The sequence below is a fragment of the Tamandua tetradactyla genome, chromosome 5, assembly GCF_023851605.1.
Source record: "Tamandua tetradactyla isolate mTamTet1 chromosome 5, mTamTet1.pri, whole genome shotgun sequence".
Classification (NCBI taxonomy): Eukaryota; Metazoa; Chordata; class Mammalia; order Pilosa; family Myrmecophagidae; genus Tamandua; species Tamandua tetradactyla.
In genome coordinates, this window is record NC_135331.1 from 97,853,408 (window position 1) to 97,876,488 (window position 23,081).

General features: G+C 46.5%; 1 protein-coding gene across 2 annotated transcripts in view; it reads right to left on the reverse strand.

Moving 5' to 3' along the window:
* The window catches only part of LRFN2 (leucine rich repeat and fibronectin type III domain containing 2), a 36,232-nt gene extending 18,331 nt beyond the window's left edge, over window positions 1-17,901 (reverse strand). For both annotated transcript variants that reach the window (XR_013176106.1, XM_077161719.1), the window contains exon 1: window positions 16,472-17,901. Coding sequence is in view for 1 of the 2 variants with exons in the window: in XM_077161719.1 (XP_077017834.1) it covers window positions 16,472-17,883 (1,412 nt within the window). In the remaining variant the exon portion in view is untranslated. The remainder of the gene's footprint in view (window positions 1-16,471) is intronic.
* Window positions 17,902-23,081: the final 5,180 nt, after the last annotated feature.

The window sequence follows — 23,081 nt, forward strand, 5'->3', positions numbered from 1 at the left end:
AAATTCTTTAGTATGTTAGAAAGTGGAAGGTGCTATGGAAAAAGGGAAAAGTAGAGCAAGTTGCAAGGGAAGGAGAAAGTGTTTGAGGGCAGGGAGGGCAGCCTCAGCTTTATATGGGGTGGTCTGGGATGGCCTCAGACAGAGAGAGCACCTTTTGGGATCCCCATCTCCCCTATTTCTCCATCCCTGCAAACACTGACCACTGGCTTGCCCAGTGGGTGACAGGGCCAATGACAGATCAGCCACGTTCCCCAGAGCGGTGAGTGATTTACCACTGTCTTTATTCACACTCTGATTCTTTACAGCTCCCGCGGCTCTGATGGAATAAATATGACCTTTTATTCTCCACTTTGCTTAAGACTCAAGGTCAACAGCCCAGCTGTGATCTATAGGCTGCTCCTCAGCTGGCCGTCCGCGAGCCAGGGAGCCCCTTGGCTGTCAGAGATTCACAACACCATCCTCCAGCCGTGCACACCCACCTGCTTTCAGAGCTGGGCCTGAGCCTTGCTCAGCCTGGGAGGCAGTGGCTGCACTGCCTCTGGGGGACGATGGCTCATTGAGGACAGAGACAGAGCCATAAATCTCCTCCTGCTCTCCTAAGCACACCCCATCACGGGGGTTGCACCATGACCTGGGTTTCATTTCAGTCCCGGGAGAAGGCAGCAATGGGGAGGCAAAGCTGCTATGGTTCAAATGGCAAGTAATAAATTAGACTGCCCCAGACATGGCCATCGGTTCTCCTGGTGTGGAGGAGGGGTGAAAGGCACACATCAGACTGCCTGCTGCAGATGGAATCCTCCAGGCACTTTAGATAACTGTGGCCTCCCTCTGCTTTAGAAGTAAATGCGGGTTTTTTTTGTCAGACATCACCAGCACTGATGGGAAGTTCTTCCACTTGTCTGACTGAGACTCCCTCCTGCTGTATCCACTTGGTTTCTCTTGTTTACTCCTTATCTGCAGATGGATGGGGATGTTTCGGTCTGCTTGGCATGACCCCTGCTTCCTCAGGGTGGTTCTGAGTGACAAGAGCCTAATGGTTCTGGATTTGTTAATTGATTAGGGGGCTGGCAAGGGGACAGTCCACTAAGGAAATGGGGCCACTGGCCTCTATTTCGAATATACCCCCTGTGACCCCAAGACACACACTTCCTCCCTGTCCCAGGAGGAAGAAGAGTGGTTAGAAGCACTTTGGAGCATGACAGTCCTGGGTTTGAATTGTGACTCTGCCACTTCCTAGCTGGGAGACCTTGGGCAGTTGTTTACTCTCTCTGATCTGGGAGCTTCCTAATCTATAAAGCAGGCTGCTGCTTTAGCAGCTGCTTCCCTGGGTGGTCATGGCATGGGGGGAGCATACAGCAAGCATTCAAATGCTACCTGCACGTTGTCAAGGAGTCAAGGTTCAGACCTTAGAGTCAGCCTATCTGGGTTAAAATCCCACCCAGGTCACTTCAGGCAAGCTTCTTAACCAATTCATGCCTCAGTTTTCTCATCTGTAAAATCAAGATAATACTGATATATTTTTCATAGAGAAGATGTAAGAATTAAATGAGCTCATAAATGGAAACCACTTGGAATAGTACCTGGTGCCTAATAATTTCTCAGAGTTTTGCTTTCATTATCATCATTATTGGAAAAGAAACCAATCTGCATTTACTTGGCACTTTTGACCTAATTTCCATCAATCGGTTTTATGATTTATAAGCCACTTACTTCCAGCAAAAGAAAAGAGATGATTTGCAACATAAAAACGTGCCCGTGATCAGACAAGCAAAACTTATAAAGTTTTATGACAGATTGAAAATCAGTAAGAAGGCTGGAGCTGGAGGCCCTGAACCCAACGATGGCTCATTAGGGCACCCACACACTGACTTAGTTCTAACTCTGCAAGACCCAAAGATATCACAGAGCCCTGGGCCATTTTAACTTCCGGATAAGCTAGGCAGGGGTGTAGGCCAGTGTGAGGGGAACAGCTTTGTTAGGCCCGTCCCTTCAGTGTGGGCCTTGGCTCCCTAGGAGGCCAGATCCCTGTAAGGACCTGCCTCTGTCCACTTAGCTCTGGCCAGGCCTCATCCAGTGTACTGCCCACCACTGGACCCCCCATGTGAAGGACATCCCAAACCTGCCACACATCTGAGGCTGGGAGCCAGGACATGTACCGCAGGACACACCCCATGTCCCTTCCTGCTCCAGAGAAAAATGTGCCAATTCATTTACCTGAAGTGCCTCCCATGTCTTTTCACTAATTGAGTTCCTACTTGACTTTTTGGGCCACCTCCTCCAGGAAGTCTTCCTTGACCTCCTTGGGCTAGGTCAGTCTCCCAGGACCTGCTATCACATACCCCAGCACAGTATTTATCACAGCTGTAGTTACTGATTGGGGCATGCCTCATAGTATGTATTGTCTAACGTCTGTCTCCCTGGGCCTGGGAAATGGGAGCTGCAGAGGCAGGAGGGTCCTGTTCATGCCTGCTCACCTCTTGAGTGGTCCAGACCTGACGGCAAAAATATAAAATAGAAACCTCTTGAATGATTAAAAATGAAAGGCAAGAATGGAGGAGGGCAGGGAGGGAGGACGTTGAGTCTGTATAAAAAGAATGAGGTGAATTATGAGAAATATCCTCAAAAAACTAAAGGGACATATTATAGAAGAAGAATCAGTTTTATTCCTGATGAGGACCAAGGGAGAATCTAAGAGTAGGAGGTGGAGAAAGATGGATTTTAGGACCTGTACTAAGGAAAACCTTTTGAACCAGGTGCATCCAACAGTGGTGTAGGCTCATTTAAAAAAGAATTGGGGTGGGGGGCAGGTTCCCTGAAAGTTACCTCTTCATGGAGAAAGTCAGCATCCGAAGGTGCTGGTGGGAATAGGGGTGATGAGAGGGAGGGGTGTTGGACATCTTACAGATTCATGGAGGAAAGGGCTGGCCTGGATGCCCTGGAACTGTCTCTTTCTCACTCTGGACTTGGTTCAGTCTAGGAGAGTACTGAGAACTTGGCCTATTGTAGAGAGGAGAACTGAGTCACAGAGTTAGAATGTATGAAGCCCTGGACTGGACCTTGCTTTGCCTTCCCTCTCCCTGAGCTCTCTCAAGCTCTTGGAAAAATTTTCCAAACAGGGGAACTGGGCTTAGAGTTGCCTTATGGCCCCTTCCTGACCCCCTCCTCGTCCTGCGGCCTGGGCCTCAATCAGCCCTCCATCACGTCCTCATCTCCTGTCAGCCAGTCCCAGGGGGACCATTTCAGTATCTCCCAGCCTTCTGCCCATGACAGATAAAAAAAAATGTATGCCCAATGGAGGAACTGCAGGCCCTCTTATCTTCTGTGAAGGACGTTGCTTTGGATGGGATCTTCTCCCAGATCCACTTTAGGCAGGTGTGGGGGGAAGGTGGGGTTTGGGGTCCGAACCACAGCCCCAGCCCACTCACTCTGGCTGCAAGACAGAAGCTTCTTTCCAGCCCTCCCCTGCCCCCACATTCTTCCCAGCCTATGAGGGAAAGGACTGCTGAGCACCAGGCAAGCCAGCCTGGGACATTTCAAAATCTCCCTGTCCTACTCAGAACTTCTTCCAAGCAACAATCAAAGCCGGCTTTAGGGGAGGAGGGCAGAGCAGCCTGGGGAGGCAGCCCTTGGCGCTGGCTCCCACACAGGGGCATTTTGACAGGTGATAAGAATATCTCTGGTGTTCAGTGTCGGCTGCTGGCGCTGCCATCACAACTTCCAAGATCCTATCCCGACAACTTCCCTACCTGTCCATACATGCCCTAGGAGGTGGGATGCCGGCCACCTGCCCCCAATAACAGCACCCCACACCCCACAACTGCCGCTTCCATTGCCATGGCCAGACCCCAGCAAAGATGCACTGAAGAGCCACTAGAGAAAGTGATTTATTATCAGAAACGCTGCGGCACATGCCTAATGAGCTAACAAAAGAAGAACATAAATAACTACTCCCTATCATAGAAAGAGGACGTGGGCTGAGAGGGATGATGGGAGGATGAGAACTGAGGAGCTGGGATAGTGACACAGGAACCTGCCCTCTGTTCTGGAGAGGGCATATCAGGAACTCTCTCCACTGGAGGCTGTGGGCAGGCCTTCAGCATGGTTCCGGGGCAAGGCAAGTGCAGGCCCAAGAATTCTTTCAGAATAAATCATCAAAAAATGCTGCTTGGGTGTCCTGAGCATTTCCTGCTTCCCAAGCACACCAATACCTTGATCTCGTCCCGTCCTTATAGCAAGCCTACAGGGGAGGGATGGAAGGGGTCCTTCTTCCCTTTCACAGTTGTGGCCATGGAAGAACAGGACGGCCTAAAGACCATCCTTTAACGGCTCTCCCTCCCTCCACTCCTGCCCCCCTGCAGCTACCACCCAGCAGCCAGAATCTTCTTTCTAAATCACATCATGCCACTCTTCTCCCTCCAACCCTCCGATGGCTCACATGTCATTTAAGATAAAACTTAAGGCCTTGCCATGGTCTACAAGGCCCTATATAACCCTGGCCCTGCCCACGCCTCTAACCTCATTCACTGCCACCCTACCCCTCTCTCCCTTTCTCACTGCTTCTCCAACAAGATAAGCATGTTTTCAGCCCAGGCCCTTTGCACATGCTGTTTCCTCTACCTGGCTCTTTTTCTCACTCCATGCAAGTCTGTGCTCCAACCTCACTTCTTAAAGATGCCTTCCCTGACTACCCATATAAAAAAGTAAACCTCCAGTCTCTGTTCCCTTACACTACTTTATTCTACTTCATAGTACATATTATTCATTTTGTGTCTGTCTCTCCCATAAGAGTGCAAGCTCCTTGAAGGTAACTCTAGGGCTTAATCAGAGTCTGTCCCAAAGCAGGTATCTGTTGACTGAATTTTTTCTTCCTTTTTTTTGCTTGGGCAGGCACCAGGAATCGAACCCAGGTCACAGGCATGGCAGGAAAGAACTCTGCCTGCTGAGCCACTGTGGCCCACCCCAGTTGACTGAATTCTATTGAGTGAATAAGCAAACACCAGAAATCAATGTGTGGTTTGCAAATAGATCATCAAGTTCCAAATCCAGAGCTTCACCCAGCCAAGTTCACTCCCCTGCTTAGAACTCAATTCTGAAAGCTCACTGCCAACAGGGGAAAGCCGGACATCAGGACACAGCACTGGCAACAAGCTCCAGCTTTACCACCTCCAAGCTGTGGGACCTTGTTGGTTATTTCACCAACTTGTGGCTCAGATCCTTACCTGTGAAAACTCTAAGGGATTATCCCTTGTGTTAGTTAGATTCAGTTGTCAACTTGGCCAGGTGAGCATACCTAGTCTTTTTGCTGCGGACATAAGCCAACGGTACATGAACCTCATCTGTTGCCAATTACATCTGCAGTCAGCTAGGAGGCGTGTCTGCTGCAATGAGTGACATTTGACTTAATTGGCTGGTGCTTAAATGAGAGATTGCGACGTAGCACTGCTAAGCAGCTCCGCATTCCTCATCTTAGCACTAGCAGCTCAGCCCAGGCCTTTGGAGATGCAGAAAGAAGTCACCCCAGGGAAAGTTGTTGGAACCCAGGGGCCTGGAGAGAAGACCAGCAGAGAGCTATCTTGTGCCTTCCATGTAAGAAAGAACCTCAGTGGAAAGTTAGCTGCATTTCCTCTGAAGAACCAACAAAATAAATCCCCTTTTATTAAAAACCAATCCATCTCTGGTGTGTTGCATTCCGGCAGCTAGCAAACTAGAACACCCCTCATAGGGTTATCAAATAAAAGGACACGCAGGACATCTTTAGAACAGAGCTAGAATGCAGTGAGGGTTCAGTTAATACAGTGACACTGAAGGTCATCTGCAGTCTGCCCTCTTCCCACCTTTCTGAACAAAGCCTCCTAATATTCCCCTAGAGCAGTGGTTCCCAAAGTGTGGTTCCCAGAACAGTAGGAGCAGTGAGAACTTGTTAGAAATGTACATTCTCAGACTCCACTCCAGACCTACTGAATCAGAAACTCGGGGCGGGGTGGAGGAGAGTATATGTGAGGGTTAGGAAGCCTTCCAGGGGATTGTAATGAATGCTCAATTCTGAGAACCACTGCCCTCCAGCTAGTCATTGCAATACATAAGCCAGGTGGGGTAGATTGAATTAAGTGGTCCTGTTTTTTCATTCCCATGACCTAAAGTGATAGTTCCACAGTCTTGTCGCAACCTATGGTGGGTGGAGTGTATTCTCTACCACTTAACTTTGGACTTGGTCATGTAACTTGCTTTGGCTAATGGGATTTAGCAGATGTAATATCAGCAGAGGCTTGAAACTTGCTTCTGCAGTTGAGTTTGCCCTCCCGCACTTCCGTCACCACGAGAGGCGTGTACCGTGGAGGGCCACTGCCCCTTGACCTGGTCTCTAGAATAAGACACACAGTGAAGACCTAAACCTGAACTGGAGCCCAGAGCCAAGCAAAGCCCAGCCCAGCTGAGACCAGCTGAGCTCCAACCAGGCTACAGAGTCATGAGTAAACAAGTATATATAAGTGGTTATAAGCCACCTAGATTTTGAAGGTGTTTTTATGTTTTTATGCAGCATTATAGTGGACAAAGTTGACACGCAAAGGGTCTTCACAGATCCTTAACCAGGCCTGCTCATTCCTGCTTCTCTCTTCATTACTTCTACTTGAAACAACTAATCCCTCCTCTTCCTTCCACATCCCACCTGTACTCCAAAACACAGCTTACTTCCACCTGCTCCCCAGAATGCAGCCCTCCAAGCCTAGACATGTGAATTCACTTCAGTAAATTCATGAAAAGTTCAAGTGGATAAAATTTAGGAAGTAATTCATGTGTGTTTTAACCTTTTTGTTAACTAACACAAAGGTTAACTGAAAAGCTCCTCAACTTAGTACCACTCTAAGGACCTAGTAAGAAGGTGAAATGTTTATTAGCTCTCTTTGATGTTTATTTTTTCTGCCACTTGCCTTCTTTACTAAACAGTACACATTAATTTGCATGTCGGGATCCGTATTCCCAGCCACGGCATCAGTCCTACAGCTGTAGAACAAGTCCAAAGACCATCTTTGAGCCCACCCCAGACTGAAATAGCTCTCCTCTGTAAATAGTTAATAAGCTGGTTCCTACCTGTTGCACATCTCCATGGCCCCATTTTTACCCTGGGTTGGGACATCACATTCTGTGGTTTTATGAGTTTACCTGATCTCTGGGATTCTGAAGATGATGAGCATTCCAGAACCTTCGTTCACCCACAGGGTGCCTATTCCCGCCAGTCAGTCACCTACATGCTGGCTCATAGGCTTACTGGCAAGAACTAAGACATCCATCTTTACCCCATTCTGTGTCCCAGCGTCTCCAAAAATGAGAAAAGAGCACTCACGGGGAGGCAGAAAAGCAGCCCATGTCATCTTCCTTCCCAGGCTGGCCTCAGTTACAAACTGGCTACTCGGTTCTAGGATTCTGTGGGCAGGTGCCAGAAAATGTTCTTGACAATGATACCTTTCTCCTGTCCAGTGTGGTGATGGTTGTAGAGTTCCCCAACATCCTTTTTTCTCCTTCTATCTTCCCAGCAGAACCCTGATTTTATTTGGGGAGGAAATGTGCCTGGACAAACAACTACCTTTCTCAGTCTCCGTTGCAGACTGGAGGAAAGATGATGAGATACAAGCAGAAGTCAATGGGTGAGACTTCTGGGAGGCTCTTTAAAAGGGCTAAATTATCTGAGAGGTTGGTGCTTGCCTTAGTGTGGGTTCCCCAAAGCAGACCCTAAGGTGGGCTCAGGAAGCACTGGTAAGTAAATGGGGAAAGAAGTGAATATAGGGTGTCTTATTAAGCAGGTTACTGGGTAACAGTTGCTCACTCCTACTGGGAACCTCTGGAGAACATGTAGAACAAGCCTCAGAGTTGTCCTCCTTCTTCCCCCAAAGGTGGGGGAGCTGGGCTGTTAATTCCTGAGCTCCCTCTGTCACAGGCTGAGGCTGCTTCCAGGGACCTCAACTCCCCTGCACTTCCAGCCTGCCCTAAGCGGGCCAGAGAAAGCACCTCTGGCGGAGAGTCCCTGCCAGCAAGCTAGGAAGGACACTGAGCACACCTGAGCTCCAGAAGAAGCCTCAGTCCCTGATGTCCATGGAGCTCCCACACCAGCCCCTGCCTCCCTCCCTCTGGAATTCTTTTATATGACAGAAACAAGCTCAAGATTTGGTTAAGTCGTTGTAGTCAGATCTCTGCTACTAGAAGCACTTTACACTTATGAAGATGCTTTCCTTCACTCTTTCATCTGCTTCCAGTCTCACAACATCCTTGTGAGGTAGGAAGGGCAGTTATCATTTCCATTCTGCAGATGAGAAACCTGAGGTTCAGAGAGGGAAAGAGAGGGGCCTGGAAAAATCAAGAATCCTCATCTGGGGCCCTTGATCCCATCCTCTTTGTATTAATCACTCAGACTAGGCAAGAAAAATGACTCCAGCAGCTAAAATGCACATGGTACTTTTGTTTCCAAAGTGTTTTCATGCACCGTATAAGATAACCTTATACAGAAGAGATTTTTATTCCAATGTTGCAGATGAAGCAAAGTCTCAGAGAGGTGAAACGACTTGCTGAAGGTCACACATCTTATGCTTAGTGGAGTTGGGATTGGAACCTAGGTCTCCCTGGCTTCTTTCTGCATCCGAACTTCAGAGACCAAACCTACCACCACAGGATTTGCTTCACCCCTTTTCTCTGTAAACCTTCTTTGGTATTTCCCTGATGTGAAATAAACAATACCCCACCCCTACACATCTAACCAAACATCTACAAAATTAATAGGTGGGCTGGTTCTCTGCTTCCCTTTTATTAGAAGGGAAAAAGAAAAAGTTCCATTTCAAAAGAAATGACACAGACAGGATGTACTGTGTCATCCCTTTACTTCTGCTAATTATTTCTATCTTCAGAGATGTCTCCAGGCAGAGATTTTTGAGAGTGAAGAGAGAATGACATGTCGAGAAATTAGTCACCTCTGAACAGATGCCCTGAAGGATTTTGAATCGGAGTGGTGTCACTTTCTTGTGCAGTGCTAGAGGGGCAGGATGAAGGTGGTGATTTGATTCCAGATACTTTTAGAAGGCAACCGTAAAAAAAATGTCTCCCCTGTGTAGAGCCTGCTGTCGGGTTTGCAATTTCATCCTTAGAGATTCACTTTTGTGGGGACTTCAGAGCTCCCAATTGAACTGCTAATATTTCTAAAATGAGGTACATCTCTCAATTTGGTCTCTTAACACCACATCAGATCATTTTCCAGGTTCACAGTTCTCTCGGATCAAGGTTCCTGAAGAGTGGAGCCACAAGAGGCATCCTGGGACACGGCCGTGAGGAGAGGGCCAAGGCGGGAAAGCTGGCAGGTTTCTAACAACAGTAACTGCTTACGTGCAGCCAATACCTGGTGGTTCCCCGTGGAGGATGCTCTTTCACATACATCACCTCATTCGGCCTCACCACAATCCTGTGAAATGCACAGGAAGGAATCTCTATTCCCATTTCATGGATAAGAACATAGAGATTGAGAGCAGTGAAGTGATTTATTTGCCCATGGTCCATTGACTCATAAATGGTGGTACAGGGGCACAAATCCAGATGATGGAAGAATCTGTGAGTTGCTGTCGTCAATGTCCCTATATTGCTGGGAGGACATTGTGCCCAGCTAGAATTTCCATCTCCCAGCCTTCCCCGCAGGCAGGCATGGCCAATGAGATGTCAGCAGATGTCATCATGTAGGGCTTCTGAGAGAGCCTCCTCTCACCTTTTGCCCTTCTAATTTTCATTTTTCCTGCTGCCTAAAAGGGAGATACACTAGCTAGAGCTTCAGCAACCATCTTGGACCACAAGGTGACCATAAGTTCAGAAACTGTGGTCAGGATGATGGAGCAGAAGAATGGAGCTGGTTCCTGATAGCCATGCTGCTCAGAAAACCAGACCTGAATGTTCTACCCCTGGACTTTCACATGAGAAAAATATAAACCCTTAAGAGTTTCTCTGTTTATCCTAATTTCTGTTCTGGACTTCTGTTTCAAGATTCACTTTTCTCTTTAATGCTTCCGGCAACTCTATCATGTCATGATAGCTGCCTGGTGAGGCGTAAACCCAGAAATCCTTATCTTGCCTTTATTTTCTGCTAGCTGACTGCAGGTGGCTCTTTCTGAGAGGGAACCAAGATTCTCACTGGCTCCTCTATTCCTCCTTTGCTCCAACATTGCTGAAACTTAGGCGTGTGGGAGCCACTAAAGCTGAATGACAAAATTCCAGCAAGCTCCCAGCTGGCTATGCATGGTACCCACCACACACCAACTCTCCAGCCTTAATGGAAACCCCTGTGGCATTAGTGAGATGTGCCCCTCGACATGGTACATGGCACAGTGGAAAGGGCACAATCAGGGAGACCACACTTCTCATCTCTGTTTGTGTAACCTTATCTACCCAACTCATCTGAACCTCGGTTTCGCCATCTATAAAATGGGCATAATATACCTATCTTATCCAGTCCTACTTGTGGATTTCAGATTTTAGTAATTAAGAAGTCTGAAAGAAATTTTAAAAATATATACAATCCGAAGCAGTCTGACACTGATTTTGGCTTTGACCAGTGTGTTGCCTTTCCTCTCCCTTCACCCTAATTTTCCAGTTTTCTTCCTCTACCTGTGGGGGATCAACCCACCCCTTCATCAGAAGCTAGAATGTTTGGGGATGTAGCTGAGCCTAAGGACTGCCCTCCTGCATAAGTGGTATCCTGTACCTGGCCTATCCTTTCCCTTTGGAATACCTGTCCCCAACTGACCTCTCCTCCTACCCCCAGAAAGTCTAGGGTCATTGGTCAGTTTTCTTCTACTCTCGGGAGGAGACGGCTGTGTTTTCATGAGAGAGGGCAGGGCAGCTACAGATATCCATTGGGTCTTTTATTGTAAGAGCTGGATGGGATGTAAACTGGCTAAACCTACCCTTTTGTCCTTTCCCCAGATGGGAGATAGAGAGGCAGTAGAGGATGCCTTCTTATCCCAACCCAGCAAAACTCAATGGAGTAGGAGAGCCTCCCCAGGGCAGGGAGTAGTTATGATGGCCACGGAAGACTGTGGCATGAGGATGGGCTCTGCAGAAGAAGAGAGTGGAGAATTAGCACTGCTATCTTCTCCCTCCTTCAGGGTCTCTCTCCTCATAAGCCCTCCCTCTCCATACTTAGAGACGATGGCACTATAAGCCACAGGAAGGCAAGACTGCCTCCATCTAATTCCACACTGTGCTTTAGAAGCATGCTTGCTGCTCCCCTGGCCCTCCTTGGGACTGTTCTAACACCACACCTGGTGACAGATGTTCTTGAGGACTCTTGGAGACAAGTGTTTGTGAATGTCACTTGGACCGATAATGACATGCAGGGCACTTACCTTCCCATGTCACACCAGGCATGAGGCTGGGCTGGGTTGCTGCCTCCCCTCCCCACCTCCAGGGGAAGGGAAGAGGGGAAAGGGAGGGCCCTCTCTCTTCTGACTTCCCTCTCCCCATCCTTCCCCTTGCTTCCTCCTCTCCCCCTTGATTCTGTCTCCATGGATGCTAGTCCCTTTCTGAAAGAGCAGGCTTGGGGGCTGAGAGATGTGAGGGTCAGTTTGTTCAGCTCGTGCCAGACCCCACTGGTGGACTATCTGCACTTAGAGTGCCCCAGGGCTCACCTGCAGAGCAGAACCATGTGGACTTGGTGGGGAGGGGAGGAAATGCCTTGGGAGGTCTGCCAGAATCATTAGATAACTAGGGAGCTAATTATCTGATAAAAGAGCAAGACAGTATTCCACAACCAATTCAAATCCTTTTGGAGTTACCCATGATTTGGGATAACCCGTGTCTCTGCTCCCCCTTTCTGGTATGGAGGCTAGAAACATCTCTTCATACAGTGCTCATAGCTTCCCTGGGCTTCTGCGGCACCCAAGGGTGGGTAGATGGTCACCTGTTAGTGAACTGTGTCCAGGTTTGGTGGAATTCTCTGCCATGGTCCCTGCCTCTGACCTCAGGCCCTGGAATTCAAACTCCTGTAAGGCAGGGCACCCTGACCTTGGAAGACAGAGGCCATAGTGGCTTCAGCTAGAAAAAGCAGCTGGATTTGACACAATGGTAGCCATGCTGACCTGATCATGGGAATACGAAATTCTTAAAAGCAGATCCACGGACTTTCAAGGAAGGGACCATTAAGTCAAATGTTTCCACTCCTGCCTAAAGTCAGGCTGCCCCTCGGTACCCCCAGCAGGGAGCCAGCCAGGATCTGCTTGAACCCTTCTGGTATGGGCAGCTCACTACTCTGTGACAGATTTTACTCATCCTGCTGTTGGACAACTCTGATGTTCATTTCCATTCTGTTCTGCTCACCAAATGCTGACTGACTAGCTCTCATGGGCCAGAACTTGCCATCTCACATTAGCTTCCAGAGTCCTGTTCTTACCAACTGACCTCTAGATGCATTGCACTCTTAAGCTATTCCATCCTGGATTAAACATATTGCTACTCTGCTGTGACCAACTCTAATAATGTAGTAGAATCATAATCTCCCATGATCTGAGCTCTATACTTTTTTTTTTTGGCATGGGCAGACACTGGGAATCGAACCCAGGTCTCCAGCACGGCAGGTGAGAGCTCTGCCTACTGGGCCACCATGGCCCACCCTGAGCAGTTTAACACAACCAAAGATTTGAATCTTTTAGCAGCTCCATCACTTTGGGGCCACACTGTCCTTGAAATCAACTAAAACTCTGAGTCTATGCCCCATAAAATTCCACTCAAGCCAAGTGTTCCTCACCTTGAACTTGTGCATGCATTTCATTAAAATCCATTATGTTGATTCCACTACAGGGTACTATTTTATCAATATCATTTAACACTTTGCTCAGTCATCAATTATATAAGCAAGGGTTCCTCATTTTGTGGATCCACCAATTGGCCAAGCATGTGTTCTATGTCTTTATCCATGTCAATAAGAAAACATATTGAGCAGTGCAGAAATGGGGGCTGACACTGGGGCACAAGCTGGCAACTTTCTTGCATGTTCATGTCAATGTATTAATCAATATAGTTATTCGACCAGCCACCAGTCCATTTCCCCAGTTCACATTTCTCCACTTTATCCTAAAAGACAGTGTGAGATTTTGTCAAACGTCCTATAAAATTCCTGTGTGCTCAGTATATGGTAGTGACTCACAGCCAATGGAAACTCCTAGGAAATTTTCAACAGTACTTGTCACCCCAGAGATTCTGGTCCCCTTCTACAGGGATGGGTGGGGGCAGGCTATGGTAGTGTGTCATAATGCTGGCCTACCTACTGCTGTTATTATTATTATTACCGGGCTACGTGCTTACCTTTTTCTCTAAAGTTTTGAAAACATGTCTTCTTAAAGATTGAGAGGTAGGGGTACAAGTGGTAGAATTCTCACCTGCCATGTGGGAGACCTGGGTTCAATTCCCGGTCCAATCACTTTCCAAAAAACAAACAAACAAAATTCACCAAAAGTGCTGCACTAACGGGATACTCACATGGAAAAATAATGAAATGTGACCCTGCCATACCACATACCAAAAAAAAAAAGGTTGAGAGGTGTATCAGACCTTCCCTTCCATTTCCTTCCCTGGATGACAAGATAATGTCCTGACTTAATGCTCCTATTTCTCTCGCTACTATTTCTACTAATTTGCATTTCTTGAGCACTTATTACAAGCCCACACTATTTAGAAAGCTTTCCATTTTTATTTCTTATTAATCCTCATGAACACCCTAGAGGAAATAACCCTGTCACCCACAATTTTATAACTCCAAGGTTTCTGAAGCTTTTGTTTCATTTATCTATAAACTATATCTATAAACTAAGTGTCTCCAGGTTCTCTACCATCCTATGAAAGCAATTTGAATTCCCATCTTGAGTGATTGCAGGAGCACAGCCCTATCCCCTTCCCCTGCCCCTCCCAGTAACTTCACTGTGCTGCCCCCAGGATGCCCAACGTCTTCCTTCCCCTCTCACAATCTGCATTTCCCTTCACTCTATGCCTGTACATAGAGCCAGTAGCTTTTTGCCTTTACACTTTTTATCAAAGTCAAGACCATATGACAAATATACAGGTGAAGAAATAAACTTATTTTCAAAAGGTCAATGCTTTTGAAAATTTATCAAAGAAATGCAAATTAAAATAAGTTTCATTTTTCACCTGCTGAATTGGGTGGAAATAATATTATAACAATATTGGCAAAAGTGTGCTCAAAATAAGCCCTGTTACCTCCCACTGGTGAGAAGGTAAATACATATTTATACGTAACATATAAAGATTGTAGTGTACTCATTAAACTAGTAATTCAACACTTAGGAAAATATATTTAGAAAATTATTGAAGTTGGGTAAATATACTTACGAACAAAATTATCCATCACTGAATTATTTTCATATTGAAAAATGGGAAACAATCTAGATATCCAACAATAGAGAACTGGTTAAACAAATTATGGTACCACCCAGTGAAAAAAATCGAATACCATGGGAACTAAACAAGCTATAACGTTGAGTGGAAAGAATTAAGATCCAAAAGTGTACATGGCAGTGACCATAAATATCATTTTGATTTGAAATAAAAATGAAAGTTACTTTCTAATTGCTTCTGCTTAACTTTGGATGATGGGTTGGTTACAGGTAATATTTATTTCCTTCCTTAAAATTTTCTCTATTTTCCAAATGGCTTTTCAGAAACTGTTAATTATTTTTATAAACAGAAAGGTATGTATAAATGTGTATAAGTTTAATTATATAGGCATATAAGTATATACGTGCATATACATGTACACATATGTATAGGTATTAGTTAAGTTCCATTGCTGCTTTCTTTCCATCCTGAGAAATGTCACTGCTCTCCATTTAAGCCAAGCAGATGCCAGGTAAGGGACACTCCCCAGCTCCATGGTGGTGGCCCGGGATGGCCCACCCATTCCACAACCGTTTCCATCACATCGTCCCCATCCGTGCACGACACCTTCCTTCTGTGCTCCTCTACCCTCCCCTAGCCCCAACACTCATTCTCCATCCACTGCCACGGATCTAGGGGCTCTGACCTCTCTTGCGCCATGGACCCTTTGGCTGTCTGGCAAAAGTCTATGTCATCCCTTCTTAGAATAATAGTTTTGAATGAATAAATAGAACACATAGGATTCCAAAGGAAACCCTGCACTCATCAGGTGGTAAGATTCTGGGCCATGTTTGTCCTGTTTAATATAAACTGAGGCTGGAAAGCCCTCCTGCTCCTGGAGCCTCTATCTCTCTGTGACCAGATTACTTTCCGTGAGCCTCTTATGCGATTCCCCTGCAGCTTTCCAGCCGTAACCTTCGTTCCATCAGGCCCAGGAAATGACCCCTTGACCCTCACAACAAGTTTTTCCAAGGTCAGCATCATTGCCTCCACCTCCAGATGAGAAGGTGAAAATCAGGAAAGGCAGCGCATTGGGCAGGAGGACACCCGCCCCAGCTGGCCAGCGCAGCAGAGTTCATCCAGCTGGGGAAGGGAAGCGCTCCTTTCCCCAGGGCTCCTAGGAGAAGCCATCAGGCTGCCCAGAGAAAGGAGGCTGCCTGAGGGTGAAACCAGCCCTGAGGAAAATGGACCTTAGGGAAGGTGAGAGACTCTGAGACCATGGGATGCTTTTGGGGGACCTTTGATCCCCATGTGCCTAAAGCAAGTCCCTGACTTTTTAATGGCATGAGCCAATGAATCTTCACTCTCTCTTTCTATCTCTATCTCTTTCTCTCTCTTCCTTCCCTCCCTTCCTTTCTCCCTTCCTCTGTCCCTCCCTCCATCCTTTCCTTCCTCCCTTCCTTCTTTCCTTCCTTTCTTTCTCTTACTTTCTCTTTCTTTATCTCTCTCTCACACACCCTCTCTCTCTCTTTCCCCTTCTTCCCTCCCTCCCCTCCTTCCTTCCTCTATTTCTCTCCCTTTCCCTCAATTACCTCAGCCAAGTGTCCAGACTAAGATGTATTATCCCCATTTTACAGATGAGGAAACTGAGACAGGCTAGGAGATTAAATGACTAGCCACGATTTACATTCCACTCTTTCTTTAACCACTATGAACCTACAAGTCCAGGTGAGGGCCGGATTCATTCCTCCTTGGAGGGGTCACATCTCCAGCCAGGTGGTCTACGCTTTGACCTTGTATACCCTCTAGCTCTCAAGACAGAAAGTTCCCAGGCTCAGACACAAAACCACCTCCCCCCTTACCTGGGAAATGTGGTCTCTCCAATACACATCCCCTAGGGCTGCCCAGGTGGGAGTTCTTTTCTCCCAGAACTGGCAGGAGGTGTTCTTTCTACCTCCTCTTACCTGCAGCAGAATCCTAGGGGGCCTGTGGCACAATAGCCCCAAGATCCCTCCAGAACCTTCTGGAGGGGCATAGGTGGAACACCTCCTCCCCTCCCCATCACTGCCCCCTTGCCCAGCCAGACACCCTCCCTGCTTCTGCCACAGCCCCTGCTCACCTGTAAATCAGCACCTCATCGTCGGAGCAGTTGTACTGCAGCTGGTACATCTTCACCCGGGGCGCCGACTTGCTGACCGACCACTTGACCAGGGCCGAGGTGGTGGTCACATCAGACACAAGCACAGCCCGTTCGGGGGGACTTTTGGGAGGTTCCCCGCCCCCACCCCCACCGCCTCCACCTCCTCCTCCCCGGCCCGTCTTGCTAGAGCCGGTGATGTCCGAGAGGCGCGACTTGGGGGGCACCGAGCGGCCGGTGCCGTTGCTGAGGTGGGGCAGCTGGACGATGGAGACCTCCACCGTGGCCGTGGCCTCGCCGGCGGCATTGGCCGCAATGCAGGTGAAGGCCCCGCTGTCCTGCGACGTGGTGATGAGCACGTCCAGGGTGCCGTTGTCATACACCGCGGTCCTCGACGAGTTCCCCACCAGGCGGTCGTCGGGGGCCACCCAGTGGATGAGGGGGCTGGGGTCCCCGATGGCCTTGCACTTGAGCGTGGCCGCCTGGCCCTCCAGAACCAGCAGCTTGTGCGTGTGCTGGGTGATGAGCGGCGGCTCACACATGAACTCCTCCTCGCGCACGTGCCAGAAGTAGCGGCCCTTGAGGCCTCCCGGGGAACCACAGGTCTCCAGGTCATCATCCCGCTCCAGCCTCCTCAGCCAGAGGAGCTCACAATTGCAGTGTAGCGGGTTGCCCCCAAAACTAAAGGACAGGGGCGGGGCGAAGGGCGTGGCAGTCAGGGCAGAGGCCTGGGAGCGGGCGAAGATGGGGTCCGGGGGCAGCTTCTGCAGCCGGTTGGAGGTGAGGTCCAGGCGGGCCAGTTTCTGCAGGTCGGCAAAGGTGCCCTCGGCGATGTGGTCCAGCAGGTTGTGGTCCAGGCTGAGCTGGTGCAGGTTGGCCATGCGCCGCACCGCGTCCCAGGGCAGCCCGCGCAGGTTGTTGTAGGACAGGTCCAGGTCCTCCAGCGTCAGCAGGAAGTCCTCGAAGGCCTCGTCGGCGATGCCGCCCAGCTGGTTGTTGTTCACGATGAGGTGCTGCAGGTTGACCAGGCCCCGGAGCGTGTCCTCTCCCAGGCTGGGCAGCCGATTGCTGTCCAGGTGCAGGGAGCGGAGGCTCTCGAGGTCCAGGAAGGAGAAGGGCTGGATGTGACTGATGGTGTTGCGGGACAGGGTCAGGTCCACCAGCCCCGTCATGTTGGCGAAGTCCTGGCGGCCGATGTGGATGATGAAGTTGCCGCCCAGGCGCAGCTCCACCGTCCGCCGGTCGATGTCAGGGGGCACAAAGAGCAACCCCTTGGAGGGGCACAGGGTCCCCAGGGACTCAGACAGGTTCTGGCAGACGCAGTACTTGGGGCAGGCGTCGACCACGGCAAACGCCATCCCGAACGCCAGCAGGCCGCCAAGCAGGGCCTCCATGGTCCGGTCGCTCAGGCCGCGGTGCCTGGAAGGGAGGGGCACAAGGTCAGAGCAGGAGGTGACTGCCTGCCACCCCCACCCGGAACTTCCACCCGCACGCAGGCTCTCTGCCTCAGGAGCAGCAGAAATGGGCATCCGTTCACCTATGCTCATGCAAGGTCTAATCTCATCTCCCAATCTCTCTAATCCGATTATTTAAAAATATATATTTTTTATTGACACATCTTCACACACATACGGCCCATACATGGTGTACAATCAATGGCTCCCAATATCATCACATAGACGTATATTCATCACCATGACCATTTTTTAGAACATTTGCATCACTCTCTAAACCAGTTTTACTTTCCCTCTTTTCGTAGTTCTTGCCATCTTCGAACACACTATTTAATTTGCTTATTTATTATATTTGTTGATTATTTCCCATCTTCCCACTAGAATGTCAGCTCCATGACAGCAGGAACTTTTGTTTTAATTTCTACATCCCAAGTATCTAGCAAAGTGCCTGTCACATAATAAGTGCTTAATAAGCATCTGTTGAATAGATGGATAGACAATACTAGTGGTTTATCTAATAATCATTGGATTTGAAAAGTAGTTTGTGGCTATATTTTAAAGCACAGATTTAACTTCTTAATTGGTTTAGACTCAGCATGAAATTAATTGGACCAGTATCCTTAAGAACAAGGATGCATGCACAGAGAGTTGGCCCTGAGAGATCCCAGAGGTAATGAGGAACTGGCTTTGGATAAATTCTTCATTGTTGAGAATTCACAAAGTGCATGGATATTTGAGAGTTTAAGGAACCGAAGAAGTGGGTGGGATGGGAGGCAAAGGAATTCACTTCTAAGCACTTAGTATGTGCAGGGTTCTCTGCCAGGACTTTTTGGGCTACAGGAACACCCCTCCCAGGGAAGGAATTGTCCATATATGTAGATGAGGAATGGTCCCTGGCCTCATAGCCTCTTGGGGTCTTCACTTAAAAGTCACTTTCTCACAGAGGTTTTCTCTAATCCCAATCTAGATCCCTAACCATTCCCCACCCCATTCTGCAAATCCCTCTTTCCTGCTTTGTATTTTCTCCTTAGAATTTATCACTATCAAATTTACTCGATATTTTTATCTATTTGTCTTCCTTATTATTATCATTATTACTGCAGTCTTTTGCACTGCAAGCAAAGCCCCAAGTGATATGGATTTATGTTTATTCACTACTATATACCCAGAGCCTAAAGCATGGCCATGTATGGAAGAGTTGCTTATGCATAAAAGAATAGTGAGGGAAAGAAAGAATAAAAACGTAGGTCTGGTCTTTGTGTCTCCAAAGTACACAGTTACCTCACTAGTCAAGATTGTACTAACCATGGCTCTATTTATGTAGCACCAAAAACAACCAATTGGCCAAGATGGTGGCTTTGCGAGGTATGGGATTTAGTTCGTCCTCCAGAGCAGCTGCTAGATAGCCAGGAACAGTACAGAACAACTGCTGGGGCCACGTCAGTGACTGGACACACAGCGTACCCCAGTCTGGACTAGCTGGACCAGCTGCAACCCCACCCAAAACTGTGAGTTTCCCAAGCTCCCCCACAGGCTGGTTCCCAGACGGGAAAGGAAAGGGAGTTAACCAGCAGCAGGGGACTGAACAACCAAGCTCCAACTGTGGAATTAATTAACAAATTCTGGCTAGTAAAGATAGACCCCCGGATCATCTGAACCTCAAGTAAAAGCTGAGTTGCTGGGTTTTGGCCCAGCACAGAGGGGACTGGGCTGATGGGGTGGGGCTGGGGGTGGGAGGGGACAGAGCGTTTTTTGGATCTGACAGCACAAAATACTTGAAAGGGTCTGGGCCTTGAAGGAAAGGAGGGGGCACATAGGACCTGGAGATACACAGAGCAATGTACCAACTTAAGCTCTTGATTGGTAAACCTGAGGTATGGGGCTCCTTTTTCTTTCCTTTTTGTGGCTGTGTTTCTACCACTTGACTACACTTTAGATACAACTGCAAGGCTTCTCGGGCTCCAATTGTCCCAGGCAAGGGAGGAATTAAGTTTGTCTGAGAGATAAAGAGGCCGGTCAGGTGAAAGGAATTAATTCCCTGGAATCTATGCCTTCCCCCAGGAAAGGGGTGGGGCCCAGCTCAGGTGGAATCCCTCCCTCAAGGAATTCAGACCCCAGGGTCTGGAAAAGTGAAGCGATTAAAGCCACCCTATAACCTCTCCTCTGTCTCAATCACACCTCCAGCAGGGAGAGTCTGTTGAGGTTAAAGGTACCACATCATTTTATGCTGGTGGGACCCGCAGGCAAACAAAGCCACATACTTAGCAGAATAGGAAAAACACAGAGTCTAAAGGCTTCTTAGGAAAGTCTTTCAATCTGCTGGGTCTCACCCTCAGGGAAAACTGATGCAGGTGACTCTTTCTTCCTGAGAGGAGGCCGTTCTGGTCTGGGAAAATCTGACTGGGGTCTATTATACCTAAGTAGACCCTCCTAGGGAAAATTTTAAAAACCACCATACAGGAAAAGAAAGAAACAAGAAAACAAGAACTGAAAAATTCTGATCTATTAAACAAAATCTATGCTAGAGGTCTAGAATAAGCTGAACTGAATGTCAAGGAACAGATAGACAACAAAGTCATCTAGCAAGAACATCCTAGGTAAAAAAGTGAAAACAATCTCCAGGATAAACTAATTAAGGAAATTAAATGTCTAGATGCCAGCAAAAAATAACAAATCATACTAGGAAAAATTAAAGATATGGCCCAGTCAAAGGAAGAAACCAACAATTCAAATGAGGTGTAGCAGTTGAAACAATCAATTCAGGATGTTTGAACAGACATGGAAAATATCATCAAAAATCAAATCAATGAATTGAGGGAGCATATAAAGAAGGCAAGGGATGAACAAAAAGAAGAAATGGAAAGTCTGAAAGAACAAATCACAGAACTTAAGGAATGAAAGGCACAGTGGAAGAGATGAAAACAAACAATGGAAACCTATAATGTTAGATTTAAAGAGGCAGAAAATAGGATTAGTGAAGTGGAGGATAGAGTGGAGGATAGGACATCTGAAATCCAACAAGCAAAAATATATATAAGGAAAAAGAATGGGAAAATATGAGCAGGGATTCAGGGAATTGAATGACAATATGAAGTGCACGAACATACATGTTGTGGGTGTCTCAGAAGGAGAAGAGAAGGGAAAAGGAGGAGAAAAACCAATGGAGGAAATTATCACTGAAAAGTTCTCAACTCTTATGAAAGTCTTAAAATTTCAGATCCAAGAAGTGCAGCATACCCCAAACAAAATAGATCCAAATAGACATACTCCAAGACACTAATTAGAATGTCAGATGTCAAAGAGAAAGAAAGAATTTTGAAAGCAGCAAGAGAAAAACAATCCATCACATACAAGTAAAGCCCAATAAATCTAAGGGTAGACTTCTCAGCAGAAACCATGGTGGTGAGAAAACAGTGGTATTTAAGATACTTGAAAAACAAAAAAACAAAAAAAACTGCCAACCAAGAATTCTATCTCCAGCAAAACTGTCCTTCAAAAATGTGGGGGAAATTAAAACATTTTCAGACAAAAAATCACTGAGAGAATTTGTGACCAAGAGACCAGCTCTGCAAGAAATACTAAAGGGAGCACTAGAGACAGATAGAAAAAAGACAGGAGAGAGAGGTGTAGAGAAGAGTGTAGAAATGAAGACTATCAGTAACGGTAAATAGAAGAAAAATTAGATATGACATGTAAAATCCAAAAGACAAAATGGTAGAAAAAAGTACTGCCCTTACGGTAATAACACTAAATGTTAATGGATTAAACTTCTCAATCAAAAAACATAGACTGGCAGAATTGATTTAAAAATAGGACCTATCTATATGCTGTGTACAAGAGATGCATTTTAGACCCAAGGATAAACACAGGTTGAAAGTGAAAGGTTGGAAAAAGATATTTTATGCAAACAACAATCAGAAAAGAGCAGGAGTACCTATACTAATATCCAACAAATTAGACTTCATATGTAAAATAATTTAAAAAGACAAAGAATGACACTATGTATTAATAAAAGGAGCAATTCAACAAGACATAACAAACATAAATATTTATGAAGTGAGCCAGAATGCTGCAAAATACATGAGGCAAACACTGAAAAGAGAAATAGATACATCTACCATAATAGTTGGAGACTTCAATTCCCCACACTCATCAATGGACAGAACATCTAGACAGAGGATTATTAAAGAAACAGAGAATTTGAATAATACAATGAATGAACTAGACTTAACAGACATTTATAGAACATTACACCCCACAACAGCAGGATACACCTCTTTCTCAAATGCTCATGGATCATTCTCAAGGATGGACCATGTGCTGGGTTACAAAGCAAGTCTCAGTAGATTTAAAAAGAATGAAATCATACAAAACACTTTCTCAGATCATAAAGAAATGAAGTTGGAAATCAATAATAGGCAGAAGGCCAGAAAATTCACAAATATATGGAGGCTCAACAACACACTCTTAAGCAACAAGTGGGTCGAGGAAGAAATTACAAGAGGCAAATGAAAATGAAAACACAACATATCAAAATTGATGGGATGCAGCAAAGGCAGTGGTAAGAGAGAAATTTATTGCCTTAAATGTCTATATCAAAAAAGAAGAAAGAGCAAAAATCAAGGAATTAACTGTTCACTTGGAAGAGCTAGTGAAAGAACAGCAAACTAACCCCAAAGCAAGCAAAGGAAAAAAAATAACAAAGAGTAGAGAAGAAATAAATGAAATTGAGAACATGAAAATAATCGAGAAAATCAACAAAATCAAAAGTTGGTTCTATGAGAAAATGAATAAGATTGATTAACAAGGTTAACAAAAAGAAGAAGAAAGAGGATGCAAATAAATAAAATCAGAAATGGAAGAGGAGAAATAACCACTGACACAGCAGAAATAAAGGAGGTAATGAGAGGATATTATGAACAACTTTATGCTAATAAACTAGGCTATATAGATGAAATGGACAACTTCCTAGAAAGGCATGAACAACCAACATTGACTCAAGAAGAAATAGACAACTTCAACAAACTAATCACAAGTAAAGAAATTGAATTAGTCATTAGGAAGCTCCCAAAAAAGAAAAGTCCAGGACCAGATGGCTTCACACATGTAATACTATCAAACATTCAAGAAAGTAGTAC